Source organism: Pseudophryne corroboree, chromosome 2, assembly GCF_028390025.1.
Source record: "Pseudophryne corroboree isolate aPseCor3 chromosome 2, aPseCor3.hap2, whole genome shotgun sequence".
NCBI classification, from domain to species: domain Eukaryota; kingdom Metazoa; phylum Chordata; class Amphibia; order Anura; family Myobatrachidae; genus Pseudophryne; species Pseudophryne corroboree.
This window is the reverse complement of record NC_086445.1, coordinates 88,379,181-88,405,471: the sequence shown is the minus strand read 5'-3', so window position 1 is coordinate 88,405,471 and position 26,291 is coordinate 88,379,181. Positions and strand designations below refer to the sequence as shown.

Genomic DNA, 26,291 nt, shown 5'->3' with positions numbered 1-26,291 from the left:
AGAATTTAGTAGATTTACTCACGAGCGAACAACATTTTTTCCGCGCTGAAGTGTTCGTAGTGTGATTGACAGGAAGTGGGTGTTTCTGGGTGGAAACTCGGCGTTTTCACGGCGTTGGCGGAAAAACGCAGGCGTGCCAAGGCAAAACGCGGGAGTGGCTGGCCGAACGCAGGGTGTGTTTGTGACGTCAAACCAGGAACGAAACTGACTGCACTGATCGCTATCTGTGAGTAGATCTGGAGCTACTCAGAAACTGCTAAGAATTATGTATTAGCAAATCTGCTAATCTTTCGTTCGCTATTCTGCAAAGCTAAGATACACTCCCAGAGGGCGGCGGCCTAGCGTGTGCAATGCTGCTAATATCAGCTAGCGAGCGATCAACTCGGAATGAGGGCCATTGTCGTTTGTATGTGACATCAATACTGTGTCCATCTCTGAGTCAGGCTTATAGAGTAATATGTACTAAGACTTGGAAAGAGATAAAGTCCCAGCCACTCAGCTCCTAACTGCCATGTTACCGGCTGTGTTTGAAAAATGACAGGAGCCAGTTGGTTGGTACTTTGGGGTTTATGGGACCCATTTATCAGTGCATACCCTCCAACATTTTACGCATAAACTCGGTACAAATTAGGAAAAGGGGCATGGCTTCGGGTAAAGGGGGTGCGACCACGCCCATTTCCCTATACTTTCAACTGAAATTAGGAGTGTCAAAAATCGGTACAGACCATAAAAAAAGGTACTGTACCTGCCAAAAAGGTACAGCTGGAGAGTATGTCAATGTGTTTTAGCTATGTAAAACTTGTTGCATATGCTAATTGGTGCTCCAGCTAATCAGTTCCTTCCTATCCAGATAGCCACAGTAATTGTAATTTTTCAAAGACATGACAGTTGGGCAGCCCTTACACCTGCTCCCCAGTGCTCCCAGCATTAAATATTTTCCAGATCCCCATCTCAAGAAAGATACTGTATACATACTGCAGGTCTCAGGAACTACACTTCCTGTATGGTGGATGTTCTTAGACAGAATTCCTGATAGGGAACACTGGACCTGATGCAGAGTTTTACGCAATGTGGATATTTACGGAGTTATCATTGTGTGTGTGTGTGTGTGTGTGTGTGTGTGTGTGTGTGTGTGTGTGTGCGCGCGCCAGGGTACCTTACCCATGTCGCTCACTGAGAGAATTTATTCACAAAGTGATTGACAGTCAGGGACCCTATGGGGGAGGTAATGGGGTGACACAAATGCAGGCATGTCACGACTGTAAACCTGTGGTGACTGCTGAGTAGGAGAAGCCACTCTTCCTACTGAGGATTATCCACGAAAATGAAATTGTGGCTTATACCGAACTCAGCATTATTGTATTACTGTTTGCTTTACTGAGCTGGCATATTCAATACAAACCTAGCTGTGGAATCAGCGCACTTTTTTATTACATCTGTTATTGCAAAGCCTGTTTTACTGATGTGGGATTAATATGATCATTAATTGGTCATCTATTCCTTTATGTTCTTCCGACTTGTTTTCGATATTGAGCCCCTGATGAAGTCCAGTTGGACGAAACGCGTCAAGTTTCTGGTTCGGATATAAGAACAACGGATATGTACTAATTAAGAAAACCACATTGGACTTACTAATTATCCGCAATATACGGTGTCCATATCTGATGTCTGCATTTTCAATTATGTCAGCCATTTGTTATTCACTGTGATTGTTGAATACTTTTATATACATTTTTATATAAATCTATAAAAATTTTATTTTAAAAGTATTTGTGGTCAAATCCTGGAAGATATTATTGGGTTTAGCTCCCTTAGACACCACCCCTTTCTCTGTATATATATATATATATATATATATATATATATATATATATAAAAGCAGCGATCAGGCCTGAAGTAGGCCCATAGTACGTTGGGGTGAATATAGCACCTAATGGTGTGGTAAAATAATAAAAAATTGGGATACAAAGATACACTTAGCTTCCTTTATATTAAAGTCTATGCTCTCCACTTAGTGAATATAAATAAATACTCCCCTTATTGGGCCTTGATCTGTTAATGAAGAGCCTCGGAGTTTACTTATAGGGACTGGGACCAGGTTGATTCTATTCTTTGTCTCTGATTATTGGAACGGGGAACATTCGGTAGTCCTCTCAACCATTACATTATTCCCCATACTCACATCCTAATAAGTTTGAAAAATAAGTTTACTTCCAACCAAATGACATTGTAAATATGATGAAGTGGCAGGGACTGAGTATGCAGAGGACTCAGTAGAAAAACCAGTTAGATTCATAAATCAAACAAAATCATGGCTCAGTGTTATTCCCGAGGAACCAGACCTCATACAGAAAACAACTACATCTTCTGCTGGAAAACTTGAAAAATAACATGATAAGGAAAGGAGGTGTGCAAGTAAATTTCCTACAAAACGTTTAGAGTTATTGCCACTTGTACTTACTATACCTGCCTGCATCTACTGTATTCCTGGGAACCACCAGTGAACATTTGGATTTGTTAGGACTATCCAATGAGACCCAAAAACTTTTCTGTTCCAGGCTATAAGCTATTAATCAGTGACTATGGGGGTCATTCTGACCAGATCGCTCGCTGCAGTTTCTCGCAGCGCATCGATCGGGTCGGAACTGCGCATGTGCCGACGCCACAGTGTACTGGCGCATGCCAGCTGTCGTTGCCTAGCGATTGCCTCTGAGGCAGAGGCGGTCGCCGAGTGGGAGGGGGCTGGACGGCGGCGTTAAGCCGCCGTTTAGAGGGCGCGGTCCGGCCAATGCAGACGTGGCTGGAGCATTGGGGGGGGGGGGGCGGGCCGCGGCGGCTGCGTGACATCACACGCAGCCGCTGCTGGCTGGGGAGCGACGAGTAGCTCCCAGCCAGCACGCTAAAGCTGTGCTGGTCGGGAGCTACTCTTGAAGTGCAAAGGCATCGCCGCTGTGCGATGCCTTTGCACTTCTGCGGGGGGGGGGGGGGGGGGGGCGGCACTGACATGCGGAGCGGACTAGCCTGTGCTGGGCGTCCCCCCGCATGTCAGTGTGAATGATCGTAGCTGTGAAAATCTAGCACAGCTACGATCAACTCTGAATGACCCCCTATGTGAATGCATATCAGTAATGACAATACTGTCTATCATGGGCCAGGCACAGAGCCGGCCCTAACCAATATGATGCCCTAGGCAAGATTTTGGCTGGTGCCCCCTAGCACCACCGCTGGTTCCGCCTCTGACCTTGCACCTCTTTCCCAGCACCATCACCCCTCACCCATAGCAGTTCTTATTTTGGTGTTTGTACCCCTATATTTTAAATAGGAACAGTTCGCACATTTGGTGCTCAGCCCAAAATGGGGTGTGTTTTTGCTGGCAAGGGGCATGGCCACACAATAGTAACCCCCAATTCCAATTATGCCACACAGTACTGCAACTTTATTCACATTTGATCATGCGATAGTGTCCATAATTCATATTACATCCCACAGTAGTATCACTTTTACCTTATAAACGTTACTCCTCACAGTAGAGCCCCTTATTCACATTACATCACACTGAATTGCTCCTTATTCACATTACACCACACCCTATTGCTCTTTATTCACATTAGACGACACAGTAGTGCCCTTTCTATACGCAACGCCACATAGTAGAGCACCTTATACACATAATGCCACAGAGTAATGCCCCTTACACATATGAGACACATTATTAATGTCCTTATAAACATAATGCGCCTTACACATTATGACAACCTTTATTAATGCCCTTTTACATATAATGTCCCTTACACATATGCCGCACATGATTAATGCCCTTATACACATGATGACACACATAGTGCCCCCTACACATTTGCTGCACATTATTAGTGCCCCTATACACATAATGACACACATACAGTAGTACCCTGTTACACATATGCCGCACATAATTAATGCCCTTATACACATAATGACACACATAGTGCTACTTACACATACGTTGCACATTATTAATGCATTTTTACATGACACACATAATGCTCCTTACGCATATTCTGAACACTACTGCACAACCAACCCACTTACATGCACACAGCACTCACACTGCCACTAACACCGTGACCTCTGCTTTTGCTTGGATACAGATGTGTCCTCATAAATCTTGCCTCAATGCTAATGTTGTGCACCTTTTTTTTATGAAAATGCAGCTTATTTGCATTGCTATGTGGCTAGGATGCACAAGCAGCTTCTGCTGATTAAAATGATATGTAGCATGATTATATACTGTGTGAGACTGTGGCTGTATCTGCATCTGAAATGCTACACACAGAATATAGGCATGCCGCATATCAGTTTAATTAGCAGAAGCTGCTGATGCCCCTAGGCATATCAAATGTCCTAGGCAATTGCCTAGTTTGCCTATGCCTATGGCCGGCTCTGGCCAGGCAGATGTAGTAGATTGAATATTTGGCTGTTTTAGATTATTTAAAGTCAATACCGTGATTTGGGGAATTTACTAATCACCATTCTGAGGGCCATCCACATTGCTAACCAATAATCTGATTCCCTTTAAATACAGTGCTAAGTCTGAAAACAAAAAGAGTCAGCAGAAAGAAAGGGGCTTGTTAGAGTTTACTGATATCTAATATCTTCTCTGATATCAACACTTGTTTATCCTTAGCAAGCAGATTGTATTTGCAGACTTGTTCTGAGCAAAGTTTGTCTCATCACTATTCCCCCATTGTTGAATCACTATTGCTACAATCTGATGATAGTACTAAGGGGGTGATTCAGATCTGATCTGTGCTGTTCGTTTTCGTACAGCAGGCGATCAGCAATAGACTGCGCATGAATATGCACTGCAATGCGCACACGCGTCGGCAAACAACAACAGGCCTTGCCGGTCAGTGAAAATTCCAGTCGCACAGCCATTTGCATGCTGATTGACAGGAAGAGGCCATTTGTGGGTGGTAACTGACCGTTTTGTGGGAGTGTCAGGTAAAACGCAGGCGTGCCCAAGCGTTTTCAGGGAGGGTGTGTGACGTCAGCTCCGGGCCCGATCAGCCTGTTCTCATCGCACTGTAGGAGTAAGTCCTGGGTTACGCACACACTGCACACAGAGGAAAAAGCATTCACTGGTGAGTGAGGTGAGAACAGATTTGCAGCTGTCCTCTGACTGAGGGATTTTTTAGCAGCTCGGCGTACACAGGCGATCGCACACTTGCACGGGCGAATATACACTCCCCTTGGGCGGCGACTGTCTGATCGCAGGACAACAATTTTGGCAGCCCAGCGATCAGGTCGGAATCACCCCCTAAAAACTGAATTTATTGTGAAATCCATGGTGCAGAATTGCACTGAACAGCAGATTCCCAGTGTGCGGTTCTCATTAGGCTAAGCTTTTAACTTTTTCACTTCCAGATTGTTTAGTCTAACGGGAAAATTGGCATCACAGAGATAGGATTTGATATTTCTGCTGCACCAATTATGTTGCAAATTCTAGAATTGAAATGAAATTAATCAAGTATGTTGGTTAAAAAAATATATATTAAAGAAAAACTAATAGCTGAAATCACCATAGCATCACAATGTTACTCACATGCAAATTGAAGTGTTGCCTCTCTACTAAGGATTCTGCCAAAGTTGTTGACTGCTGTGCACTGGTATTGACCAGAATCCTTCATCTCACTTGGACTGCTGATAATTAAATTCCCATCTATTAAAGTGTAGCGATAATCACTTTCCAAGTCTATTTCTGTTCCATTGCGAAGCCATCTTTGAAAAAACAAAAGATGGACAAAATTAAAAATAAAGATAAATTAAGCAATTGATAAATGAAAAAAGTAAAAAATATAAAGAAAAAGAAAATCAGCAATATACTGTAAATGAACTGAAGTCTGAAATGTTTTTGTCCAGTCTTTGAGAGCAAGACACAATGGGCAGAGCTTATAATGTCAGGTCCAAGGTTTATCTACCGTCTGTTACTCCTAAGCTCAACTACAGTATGACGCAAATATATACAAGCTGTGCTTCATTCATTAGTAGTGTTCATTCTAGCACCCTGCACCTTTCAAAATCCATGCAGTTCCACTTTCCTGCCTGGGGTGTCGCTCTCTGCTCTGGTGTTTCTCAGCACACTGGTCTGTTACTCAGTGCTGTGATACAGACCTGTGTGTTCTGAGAAGCACCAGAGCAGAGAGCGACAGGAAAGTGGAACTGCATGGATTTTGAAAGGTGCAGGGTGCTAGAATGAACACTACATTAGCAATTTCAGAGCACTGATCTCCATAGAACCATGAATGGGGATGAATGCTAATAAAGTAAAAATGACAGGCTTTACATGACAATATTCTTACCAATGAGAAACTGAACGATTGTCAGAAGAAAGAGGTGGGTTAAACCTCTAGGATGCGGCTGACATGAGTGCTGATCACTGGTTTAAAACATGCTATGACATCACAGAGGGTGCTGTCTTTGTTTTAGATTATTTAACTGGGCTGTGTGCAGAAACCTCTTTGTTCGAGTCCCATCCCGCCCCCCCCACCAATCCACCTTTTTAATCTTGTTGGTTTGGTGGTTTATAGTTGGCTGGTCACCAGCCAGGTGCAACTGTTTAATTTGGGTTGACTAGTAGTTGGCAGACCAGCCTAACGGGAGCGGCGTCACCTGCCAAACTAGTGGGTAGTCAAGTGAGAAGGTCAAGTGGATAACTGTGTTGTGTTGTGTTCAGAGGTGTAGCGTGTAGCCACGGCGCCCGGAGCACAAATGTGCTATGGCGCCCCCAAGTGTGCATGTGGGGTTAAAGTGGTGTCTCCCCATGGCTCCCTACCCCCCTATATCTCGCCAAGGCTGCCTCCCCCCGTGTCTCCCAATGGCTGCCTCTCCCGCTGTATATCCTGAAGACTGCCTCCCCCCGTATCTCCCCATGGCTGCCTCCCCCCCCCCGTATCTCCCCATGGCTGCCTCACTCTGTATCTCCTTATGGCTGCCTCCCCCCTTTCCATGGTTGCCCCCCTGTATTTCCACATAGCTGCCTCACCCCCCCCCCCCCCCCCCCGTTTTTCCACATGGCTGCCTCACCCCCCATGTATTTCCACATAGCTGCCCCCCCTGTATTTTCTCATGGCTGCCTCCCCCCTGTGTCTTTCCATGACTGCCCCCCCCCCCCCCCTGTATTTCCCCATGGCTGCTTTCTTCCTGTGTCTTATCTCCGCATGCCCTTTCCCCCAACCCCCGCAACTTTCCATGGCTTCCTCCCCCACTCCAGTAGCTCCACTTACCACTCCTGTCTTGAGCTCCTCTTGTCGTTGCGGCGGTGGCTCCTCCTGTTCCTCAGTCACAGCGCACAGACGTCATGACGTCGCACGCTGTGACTGTGCTATTAAAAAAAAACTTTATTGTGTTGGGGCATCGGGGAGATCAGAGCTTCCATCCCTCCTGCAGTGCCGACGCCGAGCATGGTAACATTTAACTGGCGGCGCATCATGTAGCTGCTGGCGGGACTGCGGCTCCCTTGCATGAGCTCCACCTGCGCCGCCCTCGCTACGCCTCTGGTTGTGTTATAGTTGTGTGATAGTTGAGTTGTGTACCTTGGGTGGTATCTGCTTGCAATGCATGTTGTTGGGTGTTATTGTGCATTGTCGACTGTGCTGGTTTTGCCAGTCTTTTCTTTGTCACCATACTTTGCCTTAAATGAATAAATATTTAAATTAACAAATAGCTAACAAATTTTCTGCCAAATCTACATCTGTGTCTTTATTTATTTATCATCATTTTTATTATAGTTGTTAAGTAATTGCACACATGACACACCTCATCCATTAGTTTTAATGTTCTAGGTATGTAGGATAAGGCTAATACATCAGTGACCATATACAGTAGGATAAGGCTAATATATTAGTGACCATAAGTATGAACTTTTTAAAATGTCATTACATTTGCTGTAATTCACAGCACTCAGTGTAGAGGTGGAGCTTATACAGGTGGAGCTTATAGAGGCGGAGCTTAATAAGTCCATGGCTGCCTACTCTCTTAGACCCCTGGAAGAGTAAACAAGTCTCCTGGAAGCTGTGCCCCGATGAACACCCCTGCCAAACTTTACAGAGTGAAGCGAGCAGTCTAGGCAGCTTGGTGACACGATTTGCACTTTACAATGCCGTGAATTGCCGCTTTGTCTAGCGGGAACGGGGCCACGCTGCAGTCAAGGAGTTGGCATTAAGATTAAGACAGCTCGTTATTTATTCAGTACATCTGATGATCATAGCCAGATTGGGGGGAGGGGGCAGGGGATATTGTACCCCAGGTCCCCCTCTATCTGGCACACTGACATCACTAGCTTTCCCTCTTTTACAGCAGCAGAAACAGGCAGCCGGAATGTGAACAGTATGCAGTGCAGGCAGAGACACAGGAGTATCAGGTTTCCTGAGCTACAGATGGAGCTTCCCAGCCAGGGCTATGATAGGAGGGGGAGAGAGCTTTATTTTTCTCTGTCTATTCTAAGGCGCCGGGATTTCGACTGCCGGCATCCTGAATGTATCCCTTTTTGTACTATGCCCCATTTTTTTGGATATGGCTGCAATGTGAAACATCACTACCTTTGTGCTTAAATTTAATAAAATGCTGTCAATGGGATACGTTCTGCATCCTGGTGTCGGGATGCCGACACCACACAGGAAACCAGCCCCAAAACAACGACAGCCAACATCGCAAACTGGAGTATCGGGGTATGGGTTAGAGTTGGGGCCCTGGGGTTTTGGTTAGGGTTAAGCACTAGGGGGGTTAGGCACTAGGTTAGTGGTTGGCCATAGCCACAAGCCCCCAAGGGTTAGTCGTAGCTGTTACCCCCAGAGGGTTAACCATAGCCACCACCCCAGGAGGGTTAGCTATAGCGGCCACCACCCCAGAAAGGTTAGCCGTAGCCGCCACCCTCGGAGGGTTAGCCATAGTCATCACCCCAGGAGGGTTAGCCATAGCTGCCACCACCCCGGAAAAGTTAGCCGTAGTCTCCACCCCTGGAGGGTTAGCCATAGGCACCACCACAGGAGGGTTAGCCGTAGCTGCCACCCCCGGAGGGTTAGCTATAGTCACCACCACAGGGGGGTTAGCCATAGCTGCCACCCCCGGAGGGTTAGCCATAGTCACCACCCCAGAAGGGTCAGCCGTAGCCGTCACCCTCCGAAGGGCTAGCCATAGCCACCACCTCAGGAGGATTGCCATAGCCGCCACCCCCGGAGGATTAGGGTATGGGAGTAGGGAGGGTAAAAATACTTACCTTATCCACAGTTGGGATCTTTAGTGCCTGGATGCCGTTGTTGGTCATGTGACTGCCGGCATCCTGTCCACCAATATTAAATACCGAACCCCTGTCAACAGCATATGTATAATGTAAAGCATACAAACTATATAGTTATTAAAATTTTATTGTAAACAATGCTATAGGGAGCTAATATTTGATTTGCTGTTACAGTAGTATATGATCTTTATTAATGACATTTACTGATGAACTTTATTAATGAAATTTCAAAAATATAAGTGATCATGAATAAATAAGTGAATGTATACTGCACATGCAAGAATGAATGCTACATAAATGTATTTATTAATACATAATTGTAATGGAACTGTCAGCGGATGTACCTATAGAGCGGAGCAGGCGCACCTCTCGCCTCACAATTTAGAGCCACTTTCTTCTCTCCAGAATCCGCAGGGAATATAACATTTTCTGGCTCTTGGACAAACACTGGCCCATAATCCACACTCTCTGAAAGAATGAAAATCTAATGGTTAATAATACAAATACCATCTCCTTTATGTGCTTAAACATGAATAGATATACAGATAGAAATGGCGCCACCGCCGCGGTAAATAGAACTAGAGAGAACACACAGGAAAACTTGAAAGTATACTACAAATTGAGGCTTTGATTCAGATATTTTTTTAAGATAAATCTGTTCTCTCCTTCAGATCTTCTTTTAAAGGTTTTTTCTGTTTTTCTTTTTTTTTTATAGAACTGTCTTTGATGTTCATTAAGTTTAGATGACATTATAAAGATAGCAAAGCAAAGTGATCCAGCAGCCAAAGGTGAGAGATAGAAAGGGAATGACGGTGTCTTGTACTGTATATGTCACTGTGACTGTAGGTCAGTGTGTTTCTTTCTATGTCTGTCTCAGTCTACCTACTGTATGAGAGTGTCTTAGCCATCTGCAAAGAAAATGTATGCTATCAGAAAGTGGACTTTTTAGCTAGGATGTCAAGTGTCAGCGTGACATTTTTGATTTCCCAATAGAGGTGCTGATTCTGACTCGTTTCCATGTAGGGTAAATACTGTCTGCTTTCACATGTAGCCCACAAATGTTGGACAGCTTTGTTTTACGCTGCAATCTAGACTTGAGTTTGGACACCCCCTTCCCAATTCTGCCCATTTTGCATCTGCCACACCTGCACATACCTCCCAACAATTTTTGTGGGATAGTCCTATTTTTTGGGGACTGTCCCGCTGTCCAACCTGCGGGCAACAGTGTCCCGTGGTGGTGGTGGAAGGGGGGGGGGGGGCAGTTGGGAGGTCTCCTGTCACTCTGCTATTAGCTCTACTCTTCACGGGAGACAAGAGGGACTGGGGGCATGCCGGCAGCTCACAGAGCGCTGGCCATACCCCCACTGTGACGATAATGGGAGGCGTGGCAGGCGTTGCGTCATCGCCCAAAGCCACACCCCTTTTCCTGAGGCCACACCCCTTTTCCAGGCAGAATTGTCCCTCGGCTTAAGAATTTAAAGTTGGGAGGTATGCCTGCAGTACCTTATGGTTTTGCCAAGTTTATTGTTTTTGTGCTTAGCTCTAAACTATGAATCAAAGAATGTGACGCCACTAGACTATAGAGAATATTGCGCCCTCTACTGTACGTTTACTATTATGCATATGCAGAGGTACTGTATGTGTAATTTGTAGAAAGAAACATGTGCCAATAAGATTTAAACACTTTCCAGTTTCTTTCTCTTGTGCGATGATTGAGCACTCAGTTCCAGAGACACACACACACACACACACACACACACACAGGTAGGAAAATTTGTGGCACTGGGCATGTGCAGCAGCTCTATTCCACCCTTTAAACGGCATGTAGTGGCCGCTGGCCAAGCTGTGGGGAAAAGAGGTTCCTGGGCAACTGGAACTCCCCCACCCACAAACACACACACACACACGCACACACACACACACACACACACACACACACACACACACACGTTTGCCTATGGTTGTTGAGTCAAGCTGATTAGAAGTCATTTAAATCCTGAGCAAAGCAAGAAAGAGCAAGTAACTGTGTACTGTCCTGAACACACCCTGCTGCACTGCAAGGGGTGCACTTACATACATATTTTGCATGCAGGGTAATTATGGGCTGCTCTTGCATTTAGCCCACAAATGTTGGGCTGCTTTATTTTTACACTGCATATTAGATTTAAGTTTAGACACACCTCTCCCAAATCTTAATCTCTCTGCATGTGTTACATCTGGAGGAGGAGGCCGTAGGAGGGCAACAAGCCAGCAGCAGGACCGCTACCTCCGCCTTTGTGCAAGGAGGAACAGGAGGAGCACTGCCAGAGCCCTGCAAAATGATCTCCAGCAAGCCACAAATGTGCATGTGTCTACTCAAACGATCAGAAACAGACTCCATGAGGGTGGTATGAGGGCCCGACGTCCACAGGTGGGGGTTGTGCTTACAGCCCAACACCGTGCAGGACGTTTGGCATTTGCCAGAGAACACCAAGATTGGCAAATTTACCACTGGCGCCCTGTGCTCTTCACAGATGAAAGCAGGTTCTCACTGAGCACATGTGATAGACGTGACAGAGTCTGGAGACGCCAAGGAGAACGTTCTGCTGCCTGCAACATTCTCCAGCATGACCGGTTAGGCAGTGGGTCAGTAATGGTGTGGGGTAACATTTATTTGGGGGGGCCGCACAGCCCTCCATGTGCTCGCCAGAGGTAGCCTGACTGCCATTAGGTACCGAGATGAGATCCTCAGACCCCTTGTGAGACCATATGCTGGTGCGGTTGGCCCTGGGTTCCTCCTAATGCAAGACAATGCTAGACCTCATGTGGCTGGAGTGTGTCAGCAGTTCCTGCAAGACGAAGGCATTGATGCTATGGACTGGCCCGCCCGTTCCCCAGACCTGAATCCAATTGAGTACATATGGGACATCATGTCTCGCTCCATCCACCAACGCCACGTTGCACCACAGACTGTCCAGGAGTTGGCGGATGCTTTAGTCCAGGTCTGGGAGGAGATCCCTCAGGAGACCATCCACCACCTCATCAGGAGCATGCCCAGGCGTTGTAGGGAGGTCATACAGGCACGTGGAGGCCACACCCACTACTGGCCTCATTTTGACTTGTTTCAAGGACATTACATCAAAGTTGGATCAGCCTGTAGTGTGTTTTTCCACTTTAATTTTGAGTGTGACTCCAAATCCAGACCTCCACGGGTTAATAAATTTGATTTCCATTGATACTTTTTGTGTGATTTTGTTGTCAGCACATTCAACTATGTAAAGAACAAAGTATTTAATAAGAATATTTCATTCATTCAGATCTAGGATGTGTTGTTTAAGTGGTCCCTTTTATTTTTTTGAGCAGTGTATATATATATATATATATATATATATATATATACGGCAGTACCACTGGACATATACGGCAGGATCACTGGAATTATACGGCAAGATCATTGGAGTTATACGCCAGTACCACAGGAATTATACGGCAGGATCACTGGACTTATACGCAAGTACCACTGGAATGATACGGCAGGATCACTGGAATTATACGGCAGGATCACTGTATTTATACGGCAGTACGCTGGACATATACGGCAGTATCAATGGACATATAAGGCAGTATCACTGGACTGGAGTTATACGCCAGTACCACTGGAATTATAAGGCAGGATCACTGGAATTATACGGCAGGATCACTGGAATTATACGGCAGGATCACTGGACTTATACGCCAGTACCACTGGACATATACGGCAGGATCACTGGACTGGATTTATACGCCAGTACCACTGGAATTATATGGCAGGATCACTGGAATTATACGGCAGGATCACTGGAATTATACGGCAGGATCACTGGAATTATAAGGCAGCATCACTGGACATATGGCAGCACAGGGACACCACCACTGTGACTGGACTGATGCAGCACAAGACACTAACACTAAACTGATGCAGGACACTGAGGACGGAGGCACGTCCTCTCGCTACACTCTCCAATGCCGGAGTGAAAATGGCGGCGACGCGCGGCTCCTTATATGGAATCCAAACCCAGCGAGAATCGACAGCGGGATGATGATGTTTTGCTTCGTTCTGGTTTCTGAGTCAGGCGGGAAAACCAGAGCCTGACTCGGATCCGGGCTCGGGCAGTGAAGTCCGGTAGGGTTCGGTTCTCAGGGAACCAAACCCGCTCATCTCTAGTCATAATCACAAGAAAAGTTAGCTGTCATAGCGAAAAAAAATTACAGTAAGTATGATTTTAAAAAATAAAGCTTATATAAGAATTAAAGGGAAACATTGCTTTTAAAAATGCACCCACAAAATCATATACAGTATACTGAAAGCTCAATCAATGAAGTATATCTATCAGACCTACCTGCTTCAGAGCTGAGTTCACAATCAGCTAATCAGAAGCAGCTTGCTAGTCCTGGCACCCGCCCTCATCAACAGTGCACTGTATTTGCACCAGCCATTCAACACCATAGATACAGTCACATGTGCAACTCTGTAAGGCCTGGTGATGATGGTCAGCATCACCGGTAGCTCACTTATGATTGGCTGTTTGCTGATCTACAGTTACTCTGACGCTAATGCGTGGTTTGGGGGGTTTTTTGCATTGTAGAGCTAACTCAGACGTTGTTGGAGTACAATAGCTCTAGCTTCTGCTTACAGAGAAGCAGCAGCGATAGCTCTAATACGGTAATGCAACAAGAGGTGTCACCATAGGCCAGCTGTGCGACCCACTGGGACTCGCAAGCAGTCCGCCGCAAGTCCTACACAGAGGCCAGGCAAACACCGTCCTCTCATGGAGATCCTGTCCTCTTTCCTCCCCTGCAACGGTGGCGACACCCCTCTGTTTGGAGAGATGGAGGCCGTCGCCGGCCATTACCCGCCCCCAAACAGCATCAGACTGTCTGATGCCAATCAGCGTCTGTCATAGTAGGACCTCTTCGCGTGTGCGCAGAATCAGTACTTTGCTGCATGTAAAGCAGCTCCAACCACATCTGAATCACCCCGCACCCTCCGCATACTGCTGTATATAGGGGCAGATTTATCACCATGCGGATGACAGTTGATAATATCGGCCAAACTCGCAATGCGACAATTGAGTACATTGCATGGATGTAGCAATTATCGCATGCGAGAAAGCTCTACCCCTGCGATGCCTCTCCGCAGCATCGTCAGGGTATTTTTCATAAAAAATACCCCAAAGTTCTGCTGCGCATGCGCCGCCGTCCATCACTACCACAACCACCGGGATCCCCACCCCGTTGCAACTACCCCTGCGCCACAAACAGCCCTCCACTCTGGGATTTTTACTTACAGGAGCCGGTGTCCGCTGTTTCCAGGAGGCTGCCGGGTGGAGAATCCGGCTTCTGTGCTCTGACCTCTGGTGCTGTAAAGTGAGCTGCCGCTTTGCAGCATCACTTTACTGCAAAGTGGTCACAGCGCAGCATATGGAGGACCCGATGCCTGGCAGCGCTCACCGGAGCACTGATCCCCGGCTCCTGGGACTGGTAAGTATGACATTTTTTTCCCAAAGATGATCAGCTTGTGGGGGTAATTCTGAGTTGATCGCAGCAGGATTTTTGTTAGCAGTTGGGCAAAACCATGTGCACTGCAGGGGGGGCAGATGTAACATGTGCAGAGAGAGTTAGATTTGGGTGTGGTGTGTTCAATCTGCAATCTAAATTACAGTGTAAAAATAAAACAGCCAGTATTTACCCTGCACAGAAACAAAATAACCCACCCAAATCTAACTCTCTCTGCACATGTTATATCTGCCTCCCCTGCAGTGCACATGGTTTTGCCCAACTGCTAACAAAAATCCTGCTGCGATCAACTCAGAATTACCCCCTGTGTGTCCAATCTCAATTGTGTTTTGTGTTCTAGCAACTGCAGTTTATGCCTGCAGGGTCTGTGTGTTCTTCCAGGGTGGTGGAAACTGAAGCAGAATATTGTTCATCATTTGGTTTATCTTGTAGTGACTCTGCAGTACTCAGGTGTGACGCTGTTGCCATGGGTCTCTGCTGAGCAGGAGCATCTCAGTGCTCATACTTCTCCTTCTGTACTTGTAAAGGTCATGTAGGTAGAAAGCCTGACACTGTGCTCCAAAAACACACATTGATCTCTCCCAAAACAATCTCTCTTTCAAACCCTGAGGAAAGATATCATGATAATTCTATAACTGTTTTGATGACTGTTAGTGTACAAAAATAAAATAAAAAGAGCAAAGCTAACATCATATACAGGTACAGCATCCAGAGTCACCAAAAATGGCTCAGACCACAGATATAGGCAAACGCAGGGGGGGGGGAAGGGGGGGGGGGGGTTCCGGTTGCCTGGAAACCCCCCTCCTCTTGGCAAGTGGCTCAAATTATGAAAACAATAGCAATGGTATATAATACAATAACTAAAGCTACCACTACATAATGCAGTTTAAGGGATAGAGCAGAGCTGCTGCACATGCCCAGTGGTAGCATCTTCTTCTACCAAGTTTGCTGTGTGAATCCTCAATCAGTACACTGGACAAGAGAGTATCTACAAGGAAGAAAAGACAGGAGCCTTACCATGAGGTGGGAGAATGTGAGCTTAAAAAGTACAGGACTGGTTCTATTATGTTTGTGTATTAATTTAGTATGGTATGTTTAATCTTTTTCCTGACCACTTATTTACGTTATTTAAATGCATTATACAGCCTATACTATAGACCATCTATAGTGTTAAATAGTAATACTGTATTCCAAACAGTATACATTAATGTCCAGGGTCTTTACTAGGTTCTTCTACTACTCCCCCAGACTCCCACAATTGCTCCAACGTTGCGCAGAGTGGGAGATTGTGTACTGCATTTGGAAACCCCCCTCTAGAAATCCTGCGTTTGCCACTGACAGAGATGTATTTTTATTACTAGTACGCATGGGTGTAACTGCAGTGGGTAGAAGGGGTGCTATTGCTAGGGGGCCTAAGGGCTTAATGGGGGCCTGGACCCAGGTTATAAAGTCGCATTCAAATTACCCAGATTTGCCTGCTAAACAAATACAGTAGGTTCGATCCAGTGCAAAGCTTGAATGGTGTGACATTACAGTGAGAGGACTGCGTAGTGGATGTTACAATGGTATGGGGGCAATCTGATCTCATTGTAATGTGGAGCAGACTTGCCTACCCTCCTGCAATTAGCGGGAGGCTCCCGTATTTTGCTTGAGTCCCCCGCTGCCCCGCACATTGAATGGCAGCTCCCGGATTCCCACTGCATCCTCCCTCCCCCTCAGAAAACGGACTGCGCATGAGCGAACTCGGAATTAATGGGAGCGGGGCCTGAACGGGAAGCCGGTAGCAGGACTGTGGGACCTAAAGCTGCATGTGCCCCCGCCCCCAGCAGCATGTCACTCACCATGCTTACAGAATAGCTTGTCGCCAGTGACACCTATCAGAAGCCTGCAGTTTGGAGGAGTCTGTGCAAGCTCCTCCAGGTCCCCGCATCTACTCAGAGCTGCTAGCATAGCCACAGCGGGCCCATTATCCGCTTCACGGAAGACCCGCGAATCACGGCATTTTTGGGGTTGGAGCCTAATAGAATGGGGCCTTGTCCTGACTGCAGCTGATCCTTCCTCTGCTTGGTGAGTGGGAGGTGTGTGTATATGTGTATGTCTGTATGCTATATATGTCCCATCCGCAGCACCCCTACCCCCACACAGATTCCCCTCTTCTGCTCGGTCTCCTCATAGCTCCAAACTCCCCTCCTTCCCAATCCACAGCACCCCCGACCCCCTCCTCACCCACACAGATTCCCCTCTCCTGCTCGTGCTCTCTCCTCACAGATCCAACCCCCCCTCCCACCACCACCACAGGTTCACCTCTCTTGCTCTCTTTTCTCATATCCTCCTCTCCCATCCACGGGGACAGTTCTCCCCACTCAACACACACACAGAGGTTCCCCTCTCCTGCTTGCTCTTTACCCAAACAGCTCCAAACTCCCCCCTTCCTCATCTGCATCACCCTGACCCCCTTTCCCCCACACAGATTCCCCTCTCCTGCTCGCTCTGTCTCCTCACAACTCCAAACCCCCACCACCACACACACACGCGCGCACACACACACACACACACACACACACACACACACACACACACACACACCCCTCTCCTGCTCTATCTCTCTCTCCTTACATCCTTCTCTGCCATCCACGGCACCCCTGAACCCCTCCCCCCTACACACACACAAACAGGTTCCCCTTTCCTGCTCATTCTTTCTCCAAACATCTCCAAACTCCCCTACCCCCCCATTCACGGCAAACTGCAGGTGCGAGGTAAGACTATTATTTCCTATAAATGCCAGCAAAGAGATTGACATTTTATTATTTATTACCAATACGGACAGTGATAAAAAATAAAATAAAAAAACAACACCAGCACCCTACTGAGTAATGTCAATCCTGCAAACTATTGAACAGCACAGTGTTATACCCCTTTTACACCGACTTGAAATCCAGGGTTATTGCCAGATCGACCTGGGTCGGGCCTCAGTGTAAACACCCCCCCTCAAAAAATAACCCAGTTCCAATGACCCGGAAATCCAACCCCGGGGACGAACAGGGTTGAACATGGGAAGGACCCATGTTGAGGGGCAGTGTAAATGAGTAACCCGGGTCATCTGATCAGGGGGCCCGTTAACAGCAATGGGAGAGCCCAAACCTCCCAACCACAGCATCCTGCGGATGGTCAGAAAGTTTCGGGACAGGGCACACGCAGTCTCCGCTGGTGTCTGCCCCTCTATGCTGTGCTGGGGGCAGCCCAGCAGCTGTCAGGGTGCTGGGCTTGCCCCCAGTGTAACATAGGCACTCCGGGGTCCTGATCTGCTGATTTTGGGGGGTATTGGTGGGAAGTTCTGCTGACCACTGAATGGATTTCATTGAATAAAGCCAGTAACACATATTTAGAGCAGACTTGTCATGCAGGAGAGTCAAATTTTTTGCCCGCTGTCCTGCAAATTGACTTGCAGCTCCCGGATTCCCACTGTCTGCAGGCGGGGCCTCTAGGGGACTTGTTTAAAGGCCAGCCACTTGCACCGCCATGGGGTTGTGAGTAGCGGTGGCCGCCTAGCACAGTATCGCTAGCACACGGGGCGAGACTGTTTCTCGGCAGTGGCGGGAGTGGAAGCAGTGGCCTTCTCTCCCCCCCCAAGGTGACCTGCTAAAAAAACAAATTTAAGAACATCAAAGCTTAAACTTTAAAGTAGACACTTGGGCCGTATTAATGTCTGACACGTGTATGTGTGTCACATATACTGTATGTGTTACGATGATGAAGGTGTGATGTCAGTATGTATATCTGCTGTGTAATGTAGCTGTGATGTCAGTGTGTACCATGGGTGTCATTCCGAGTTGATCGCTCGCTAGCTGCTTTTAGCAGCATTGCACACGCTAGGCCGCCGCCCTCTGGGAGTGTATCTTAGCTTAGCAGAATTGCGAACGAAAGATTAGCAGAACTGCTAATAAATAATTCTTAGCAGTTTCTGAGTAGCTCCAGACTTACTCACAGATTGCGATCAGCTCAGTCCGTTTAGTTCCTAGTTTGACGTCACAAACACGCCCAGCATTCGACCAGCCACTCCCCCGTTTCTCCAGACACTCCCGCATTTTTCCCTGACACGCCTGCGTTTTTTGTAAATGCCGGGAAAATGCTGAGTTGCCGCCCAGAAACGCCTCTTTCCTGTCAATCATTTACCGAACAACAGTGCGAATGAAAAGCGCCGCAGAAGCCACAGCAAAACAGCTAAGTTTTGTGTTAAATTACTAAGCGCATGTGCTCTGTGTACCATGCGCATGCGCAGTAAGCAACAAATCGCAGCATAGCGAAAATCGGCAACGAGCGAACAACTCGGAATGACCACCCATGTCCTGCGCTTTGTACTTTAGCTTTCATCTGCCACCGCAGGACACACCCCTGAGTGACAATAGATACGCCCATAGGTGGAGATAAACACGTTCCTTGGGTGGAATGTGACACGCCCCCTCAATGGCTCGCAATTTAGAATCTCTCTGAAACTACTTTTCAAAAGTAGGCACGTCTGATGTGGAGGGCACTATAATGTTACATAATTAGAATTGGGGGACTGCACCATACTATGGGATAATATGAATTGGGGAACTGCAATGTGGCAAAATTTGAACTGGAGGGCACTGTTATGTGGTACAGTTTGAGCAAGGGGCATAAAACAAACTGGGGACACTGCCACAGGGTGGGTTATTATTTTATATATATAGTCACAAAGAAGAAGAAACAGCGGCACTTAAACAAATCACGGTGTATTAACATACAGCTGTGTAATGTGTGTTAATACACCGTGATTTGTTTAAGCCTCCGAGTGCAGCTGTTTCTTCTTCTGCATGACTACAGCATCTCATCCATTCAAGAGGGCACCAGAGCGAGTGTTTACAAAGCGGGAGTGCCGGTCCATCTCTATGTTCTTCATATATATACCAGGTGATTCATCACGCCCTACGGGCGCTCTTCACACCGTCGTAAGGGGCTACGCCCCCATAACCTTTGCACACCCTTTTGGCATGCAATATTTGTATTATATGGAGTATTACCTCCAATCCTATTTGTGTGAGTGGTTAAATATTGCACGGACAAAGGACCTGCGATGGTTAGGGGGTCGTAGCCCTTTGCAATGGCGTGAACAGCGCACGCAGGGCCTGATGAATCACCTAGTAGGTGCTGTGGTTGGGGGAGGGGCGGGTGCGTGGGTGCCGTGGGTGGGGGTCCGGAGCCACCGCAGTTGGGGGAGGAGCGGTTGCGGGGGTGCCGCAGGTGCGGGAGGGGTGGGGGTGCCACGGGTGGGGGAGGGGCGGGTGCGGGGGTGCTGCGGGTGGGGGAAGGGGTCCGGAGCCAACGCGGCTGGTGGAGGGGGGGTGTCACAGATGGGGCCCGGAAGTACTGCAAGTGGGGGAGGGGCGGGTAATGCTTCTCCTCCTGGAAGCAGCTGAGCTGCTGTCCTCCCTTTGGCAGTGGCTCTCCCGGAGACTCGCAGAGCAGCCAGTCACTATTGTTAACACCGGTGTCCCAACATGCCGCATTACAGGGAAGAAGATGCACTCAATAAACTACAGCTCCCAGCAGGCCTTAGCGCTGGACTGCTTTTGCGCTAAGGGCTGCTGGGAGCTGTAGTTTATTTAGTGCGTCTACTTCCCTGTAATGCAGCACGTTGGGACACTGGCGCTAACAATAGTGGCTGGCTGGCAGAACTGAGAGACTGGCTGAATCAATGTAAAAGGTGAGAGTGCTGTGCAGTGTCAGTGACACTGCACACCCACTGCACTGCACAGCACTGTCACCTTTTACATTGATTCAGCGTCCAGACATTACCCTCCGCGATATCACCCACTCTATCCGTTACATTAGCCATCTCAGGGCTTCCAGGCCGGCAGACCAGGTGCTGTGTTGCGGAGTCAGGGCCTCTGGGGATCTGGGCGCAGCTGTGGTGGGGAGGCAGTTCTGTGACATCACACTTAGAGAGTATGCGGCGCAGGGAGGGCTATGAAAGCCTTCCACTGCGCCGCTTTCATACAGATCTATGCCGGTGGCCGCAGCAGCTTTTATTCCACCTGTGCCGCGGCTAAGGAGTGGGGATTGTTGATGCCAGAAGGAGCAGGCATACTGGCAGCAGGACATAGGACGCTGCAGTAAAAGGATTTTTTTTCCCTATTTACAGCGCAGAGACATGCTGCAGATGCAGTGGCATACCCTCCAACTGTACCTTTTTGGCAAGTACAGTACCTTTTTTGGTACTTCCTCACCTTTGCGACCCCATGCTGGAGGCACTGGTTACGCTACTTACGTATCATCACTGGTGAGGAGCCACGGCGAACAGGGTACCCGGAACTGTACCCTCGCAGACTCGCTTTGCTCACCACGCTTCGGGCTCGGTGGCTTGCTCCGCTCCGCTTTGCTCGCCTCCGGATTACTAAAGGTAGTAGTTGGTAGCATGTATAATAGAAGAACCATCCCGTGTAAGTTATGTAGCGGTGGCCGCAAAGATGAGGAGGTACACCTTTTTTTATTGTCTGTACAAATTTTTGGCTCTCCAAACTTCCATTGAAAGTATAGAAAAAGGGGCGTGACCACGCCATTTTACCCATGGCCACACCCCCTTTTAGAATTTGTAGTGATTTTTATGTGTAAATTGTTGGAGGGTATGTTGCTGCAGATGCAGTGGGCCTATTTTGGGGTGTGGACCTGGAGCTGCAGCACCATCAGCCCCATTTTTAATCCTGCTCTGGGAACACACAGCAGCCAAAGGGCAGAGGCTCCCATTGGATGTAACCTATGTGGGAGGGCGTTTATCGACAAATCAGCTGTGGACTGGGTGTGATAGACCTGCTGCTAACCCAATGAGAGCTCCTAGCCACGCCCAGCGTTAAACACACAGTCACTCTGGGCTACTATATAGGATATATATATATATATAGTAGCGTAGGGCCGGCACTCCTCGGTAAGATAATAGCTGCGCTGGTGCCCTCACATGTACAGCTGTACAATCATATAAAGTCCAACGTGCGGCACTCAGCTATCAAGAAAAGAACACTGGAAACCAGTAGCGTATAACAACGTTTCAGTGCCCGTAAGCACTATCGTCAGGTTTATATATATATAAACCTGACGATAGTGCTTACGGGCACTGAAACGTTATACGCTACTGGTTTCCAGTGTTCTTTTCTTGATAGCTGAGTGCCGCACGTTGGACTTTATATATATATATATATATATATACTAGGTGCTTCATCGCGCCCTACGGGCGCTCTTCACACCGTCGCAAGGGGCTACGCCCCCTTAACCCTTGCATGCCTTTCTGGGGTTCAATATTTGTGTTATATGGAGTATTACCTGCATTCCTTTGTTAGTGGTTAAATATTGCACAATGAAAGGGCGTGCGATGGTAAAGGAGGCGCAGCCCCTTGTGACGGCGTGAACAACACCTGCAGGGCATGATGTACAGAATGTAGCGGGTGCGGGGGGGACTGCGTATGGGGGAGGGTGTCTGTAGATGCTGCGGGTGGAGGGGGGGCGGAAGCGGGGGTGGGGGCCCGGATGGGGAAGGGTCGGGAGGTGCTGCGGATGGGGGAGGGTCCGAAGAGTGGGGGCTGCAGATGGGGGAGAGGTCCGGAGGCACTGCAGGTGGGGGAGGGGCAGGGGTGCCATGGGTGGGAGAGGGGCAGGTGCGGGGATGTTACGGATGGGTGAATGGTTTTGGAGGTGCTGTGGGATGGGAAGGGGCGGGGGTGCCGGGGGTGGGGTAGGGGGTCCGGAGGCACCATGGGTGGGGGAGGAGCAGGTACAGGTGGTGCGGCAGATGGGGGTCTCGAGGCGCTGCAGGTGGTGGAGGGGCAGGTGTGGGGGTGCCGTGGGTGGGTGAGGGGGGGGGCACGGATTGAGGAGGGTGTCTGCAGATACTGTGGGTGGAGGGGGGGCAGGTATGGGGGGAGACATATATGGGGGGTGGATGGTAGAGGGGGCCTGGAGGTGCTGTGGGTGGTGGAGGGGCGGGGGAGTGGGAGCCGCGGGTGGTGTAGGGGGTCTAGAGGCACAGCGTGTGGGGGAGGGGAAGGTATGGAGGTGTGGTGCATTGGGGATGGGTCTGGAGGTGCTGCGGGTACTGTACCTGCCAAAAAGGTAGTTGGAGGGTATGCAGTAACAGGGCCAGGACAGGGGTGACAGGGTCAGAACAGGGGTGAGAGGGCCAGGACAGGGGTGACAGGGTCAATACAGGGGTGACGGGGCCAGGACAGGGGTGACGGGGCCAGTACAGGGGTGACGGGGCAAGGACAGGGGTGATGGGGCCAGGACAGGGGCGACGGGGCCAGGACAGAAATGACAGGGACAGGATAGGGGTGACATGGCCAGGGTAGGGGCGGCAGGACCAGGACAGGGGTGACAGGGCCAGTATACGGTTGACAGAGCAAGCACAGGGGTGACAGGGCCAGGATAGGGGTAACAGGGCCAGCATAAGGGTGACAGGGCCAGGATAAAGATGACAGGGCCAGGATAAGGGTGAAAGGGCCAGGATACAGGTGAAAGGGCCAGGATACGGGTGAAAGTGCCAGGATAAGGGTGACAGGGCAAGGCCAGGGGTGACAGGGACATAACAGAACACAGGGCACGGGAGAGATTGGTATTAGGGATAAAACAGTGGTGACAGACAGATGTGTCTTACCGGAGTCACTGCTGCTGTTGGGATCTGCTGCTGGTGGAGACTTGGCATGGCTGACTCTCTTAGGTTGGAGTCCTGCTTCCCCTGCCCGTCCGCATCCCTCCCCCACTCCTCAGTCACACCGTGGACCTCGCACAGCTGCCGGGCACTGTGGTAAGGGGAGACTGGGAGTGACTGGTTAGCCCCCAGGAGACGCTGCGGCTGGAGGGAGGAGGGGGTCGGAGCCTGCAAACAGCGCGGACTTCTGCAGCGCTACCCGCCGGCTAAAGTGTGTGAAGGAGCTGGGCGCACCTCACTGCGGGCGGCAGCGCTGCAGCTAGCGGTGGGGTTGCCGGGACTGGCGATAACAGAGGCAGTATGGAACCTGCACAGCGGCAGGTGCCCCACAAAACTGCAGCTAAGAAGCGTGGAGTGTGCCAGAAAGTGACGCTCCTCCGTGCCAGAGAGCCCCTGCTGAGTTTGCTGATGTGGGGGGGTCAAGCACACAGTGAGCCGGTGCCCGTCTGTCTGTACGGCGTACCCCCTCACACACCCCCATACCTTCCAACTGTCCTGCTGTCCCACCCGTGGGCCGCAGTATCCCCCCGGGGGGGGGGGGGCAGTTGGGAAGCTCCTGGCTCCTGTACTCGCTGTTCTGCTTAGCAGAGCAGCGGTGAATAGATGCGCACAGCCTCTATTTAGTGGAGACAGTGGGAGAGGGGGCATCAGGGGGTACAGATTAAGGGGGGTTCCGGCAGCAGAGCCGGATTAAGGGGGGGCCAGGGGGTACATACCGTGGGCCCCACAGTTTTAGGGGGCTCCCCGGCTGGAGTAGCTCTGTCCCAGCTCTGTAGCTCCCCCGTCCTGCCAGCAACAGCAGCAGCATTGTGCTACAGTCAGCACACACTGCTGCGTGTTGGCAGGTCTGTGGTGTTGCAGGGAGGCAGCAGCCTCCCTGCTTTCTTCTGCCTGTGCGGGTGTGTAGGGGGGAGCGACCACACCCTCTGGATTTACCCCTAGCTGAGGGGCCAAAATACCATAAATAAAAAAAATCCCCAGAATTTGCATAAGGGGGCGTGGCCACGCAAACCGCGATTAGACCACGCCCCCAAACCCACAGCAGGCACAGCAATGAGATAGGGCCCCCCTGTTTCAAGTGTCCTGGGCCCCCCCGGACTCATAATCCGCCCCTGGGGGCATGCCAGCAGCTCACAGAGCGCTGGGCATGCACCCTCACTGATGAAAACGGGGGCCCTCCCGTGAAGCCACGCCCCTTTTCGTTGGTCACGTCCCCTTTTCGCCGCCTGTGTGTCCCTCCTTCTGCCTGAAGAAAGCTGGGAGGTATGCACCCCTGTCTGCCTGAAGAAAGCTGGGAGATATGCACCCCTGCCTGTGCCATGCCCATACTATCTGCTTCTGCTCCTAGTCTCCTATAGATTTGCCCAGATCTGTGACTCATTTGACTAACTCGACCCAGTGTTGTGACTCCGCCCAGCGTTAGCAAATGAGTCACAAAGTCACAGATCTGGGCTATTATATAGGAGATATATATACATAAAGTTGGTGGTCCGGCTCTCCCGTCAATGATATTTGTGCGCTGGGTACCTGAACAAGGAAGTGACAACAACAGCAAGTGGATGGTACGGCACTCCGAGCGTCTGAATAAATCAATCTTAAACCAACATAGGGAACGACAACGTTTCAGTGCTTTTAATGTAGCTGACCTGACGAAAGTGCTACATTAAAAGCACTGGAACGTTGTCGTTCCCTATGTTGGTTTAAGATTGATTTATTCAGACGTTCGGAGTGCCGTACCATCCCCTTGGTGTTGTTATATATATATACATACATATACATTCATACATACATACATATATACACACTAAAGTGAAATGCGGGGATGACATTTTTGGGGTGAAATAGAGGCCTGTGGCACGGCTGAAATAGAATTGACACCACACAGTAGAACAACCTTATTCACATAACATTGTACAGTATTACCCTTTTAAATGTTACACCACACAATAGAGCTTCTTATTCACAAAATGCCACATACAGTGGTAGCAATGACCTTTGTAGGACATTATGTCACACAGTAGTACCCCTTATACATATTATGCCACACAGTAGTTATGCACCTTAGATACATAATGCCACACAGTAGTAGTGCCCTTTAACCACTTGCCTGGCATGGTCGCATCAGATCAACCATGCCTGCAAGTGCTCTATCTGACCTGGTCGCACTGGATGCGACCAGTCAGATAGAGAGTGTTAGCGGTGTCAGGGAAGATAAGCTTCCCTCCGCTGCTGCTGTCAGAGGGACTGGAAGGTCCCTCTGCCTCCCCACACTCTCCCCCTGTGTCTGCCATGAACCCTCCTAAGCCACCCCCAGACCCTCCTGTATACCTGCAGGCTGTCCCGGCTTTCAAAATGAAAGTCGCAATGTTCCCGATGTTCGTGATGTTCCCGATCGATGTTTCGATGTTTGAAGAAAAAAACATTTTTTATTTTTTATTTTTTACTAAAATCATTTGGGATAGGGTTAAATTCATGTTTTTCACCTAATTCACTCATTTAAAAAAAAAAAAAAATTGGAGTGGTTTTCGGCGAAATAAATCGTCAGTTAAGTAGTTAAAGCACATTATATACCACACAGTAGTTATGCACCTTTGATACATAATGCCACAAAGTAGTAATGCACTTTATATACATAATGTCACTCAGTAGTAGTGCCCTTTATAGCACATTATGTCACACAGTAGTACCCCTTATATACATAGTGCCACACAGTAGTAATGCACCTTATATACATAGTGCCACACAGTAGCAGTGCCCTTTATA

General features: G+C 48.7%; 1 protein-coding gene across 2 annotated transcripts in view; it reads right to left on the bottom strand.

Annotated features, from left to right (window-relative positions):
* The window catches only part of CNTN5 (contactin 5), a 2,165,994-nt gene that overhangs the window by 840,293 nt on the left and 1,299,410 nt on the right, over positions 1-26,291 (bottom strand). Inside the window, exons 6-7 of one of the 2 annotated variants that reach the window (XM_063951497.1) lie at positions 9,622-9,745; positions 5,585-5,760 (exon numbers count right to left, since the gene is read on the bottom strand). The exons of the other annotated variant lie outside the window; for it this stretch is intronic. Coding sequence (XP_063807567.1) covers positions 5,585-5,760; positions 9,622-9,745 — 300 coding nt within the window. The remainder of the gene's footprint in view (positions 1-5,584; positions 5,761-9,621; positions 9,746-26,291) is intronic. 2 annotated transcript variants of the gene reach the window in all.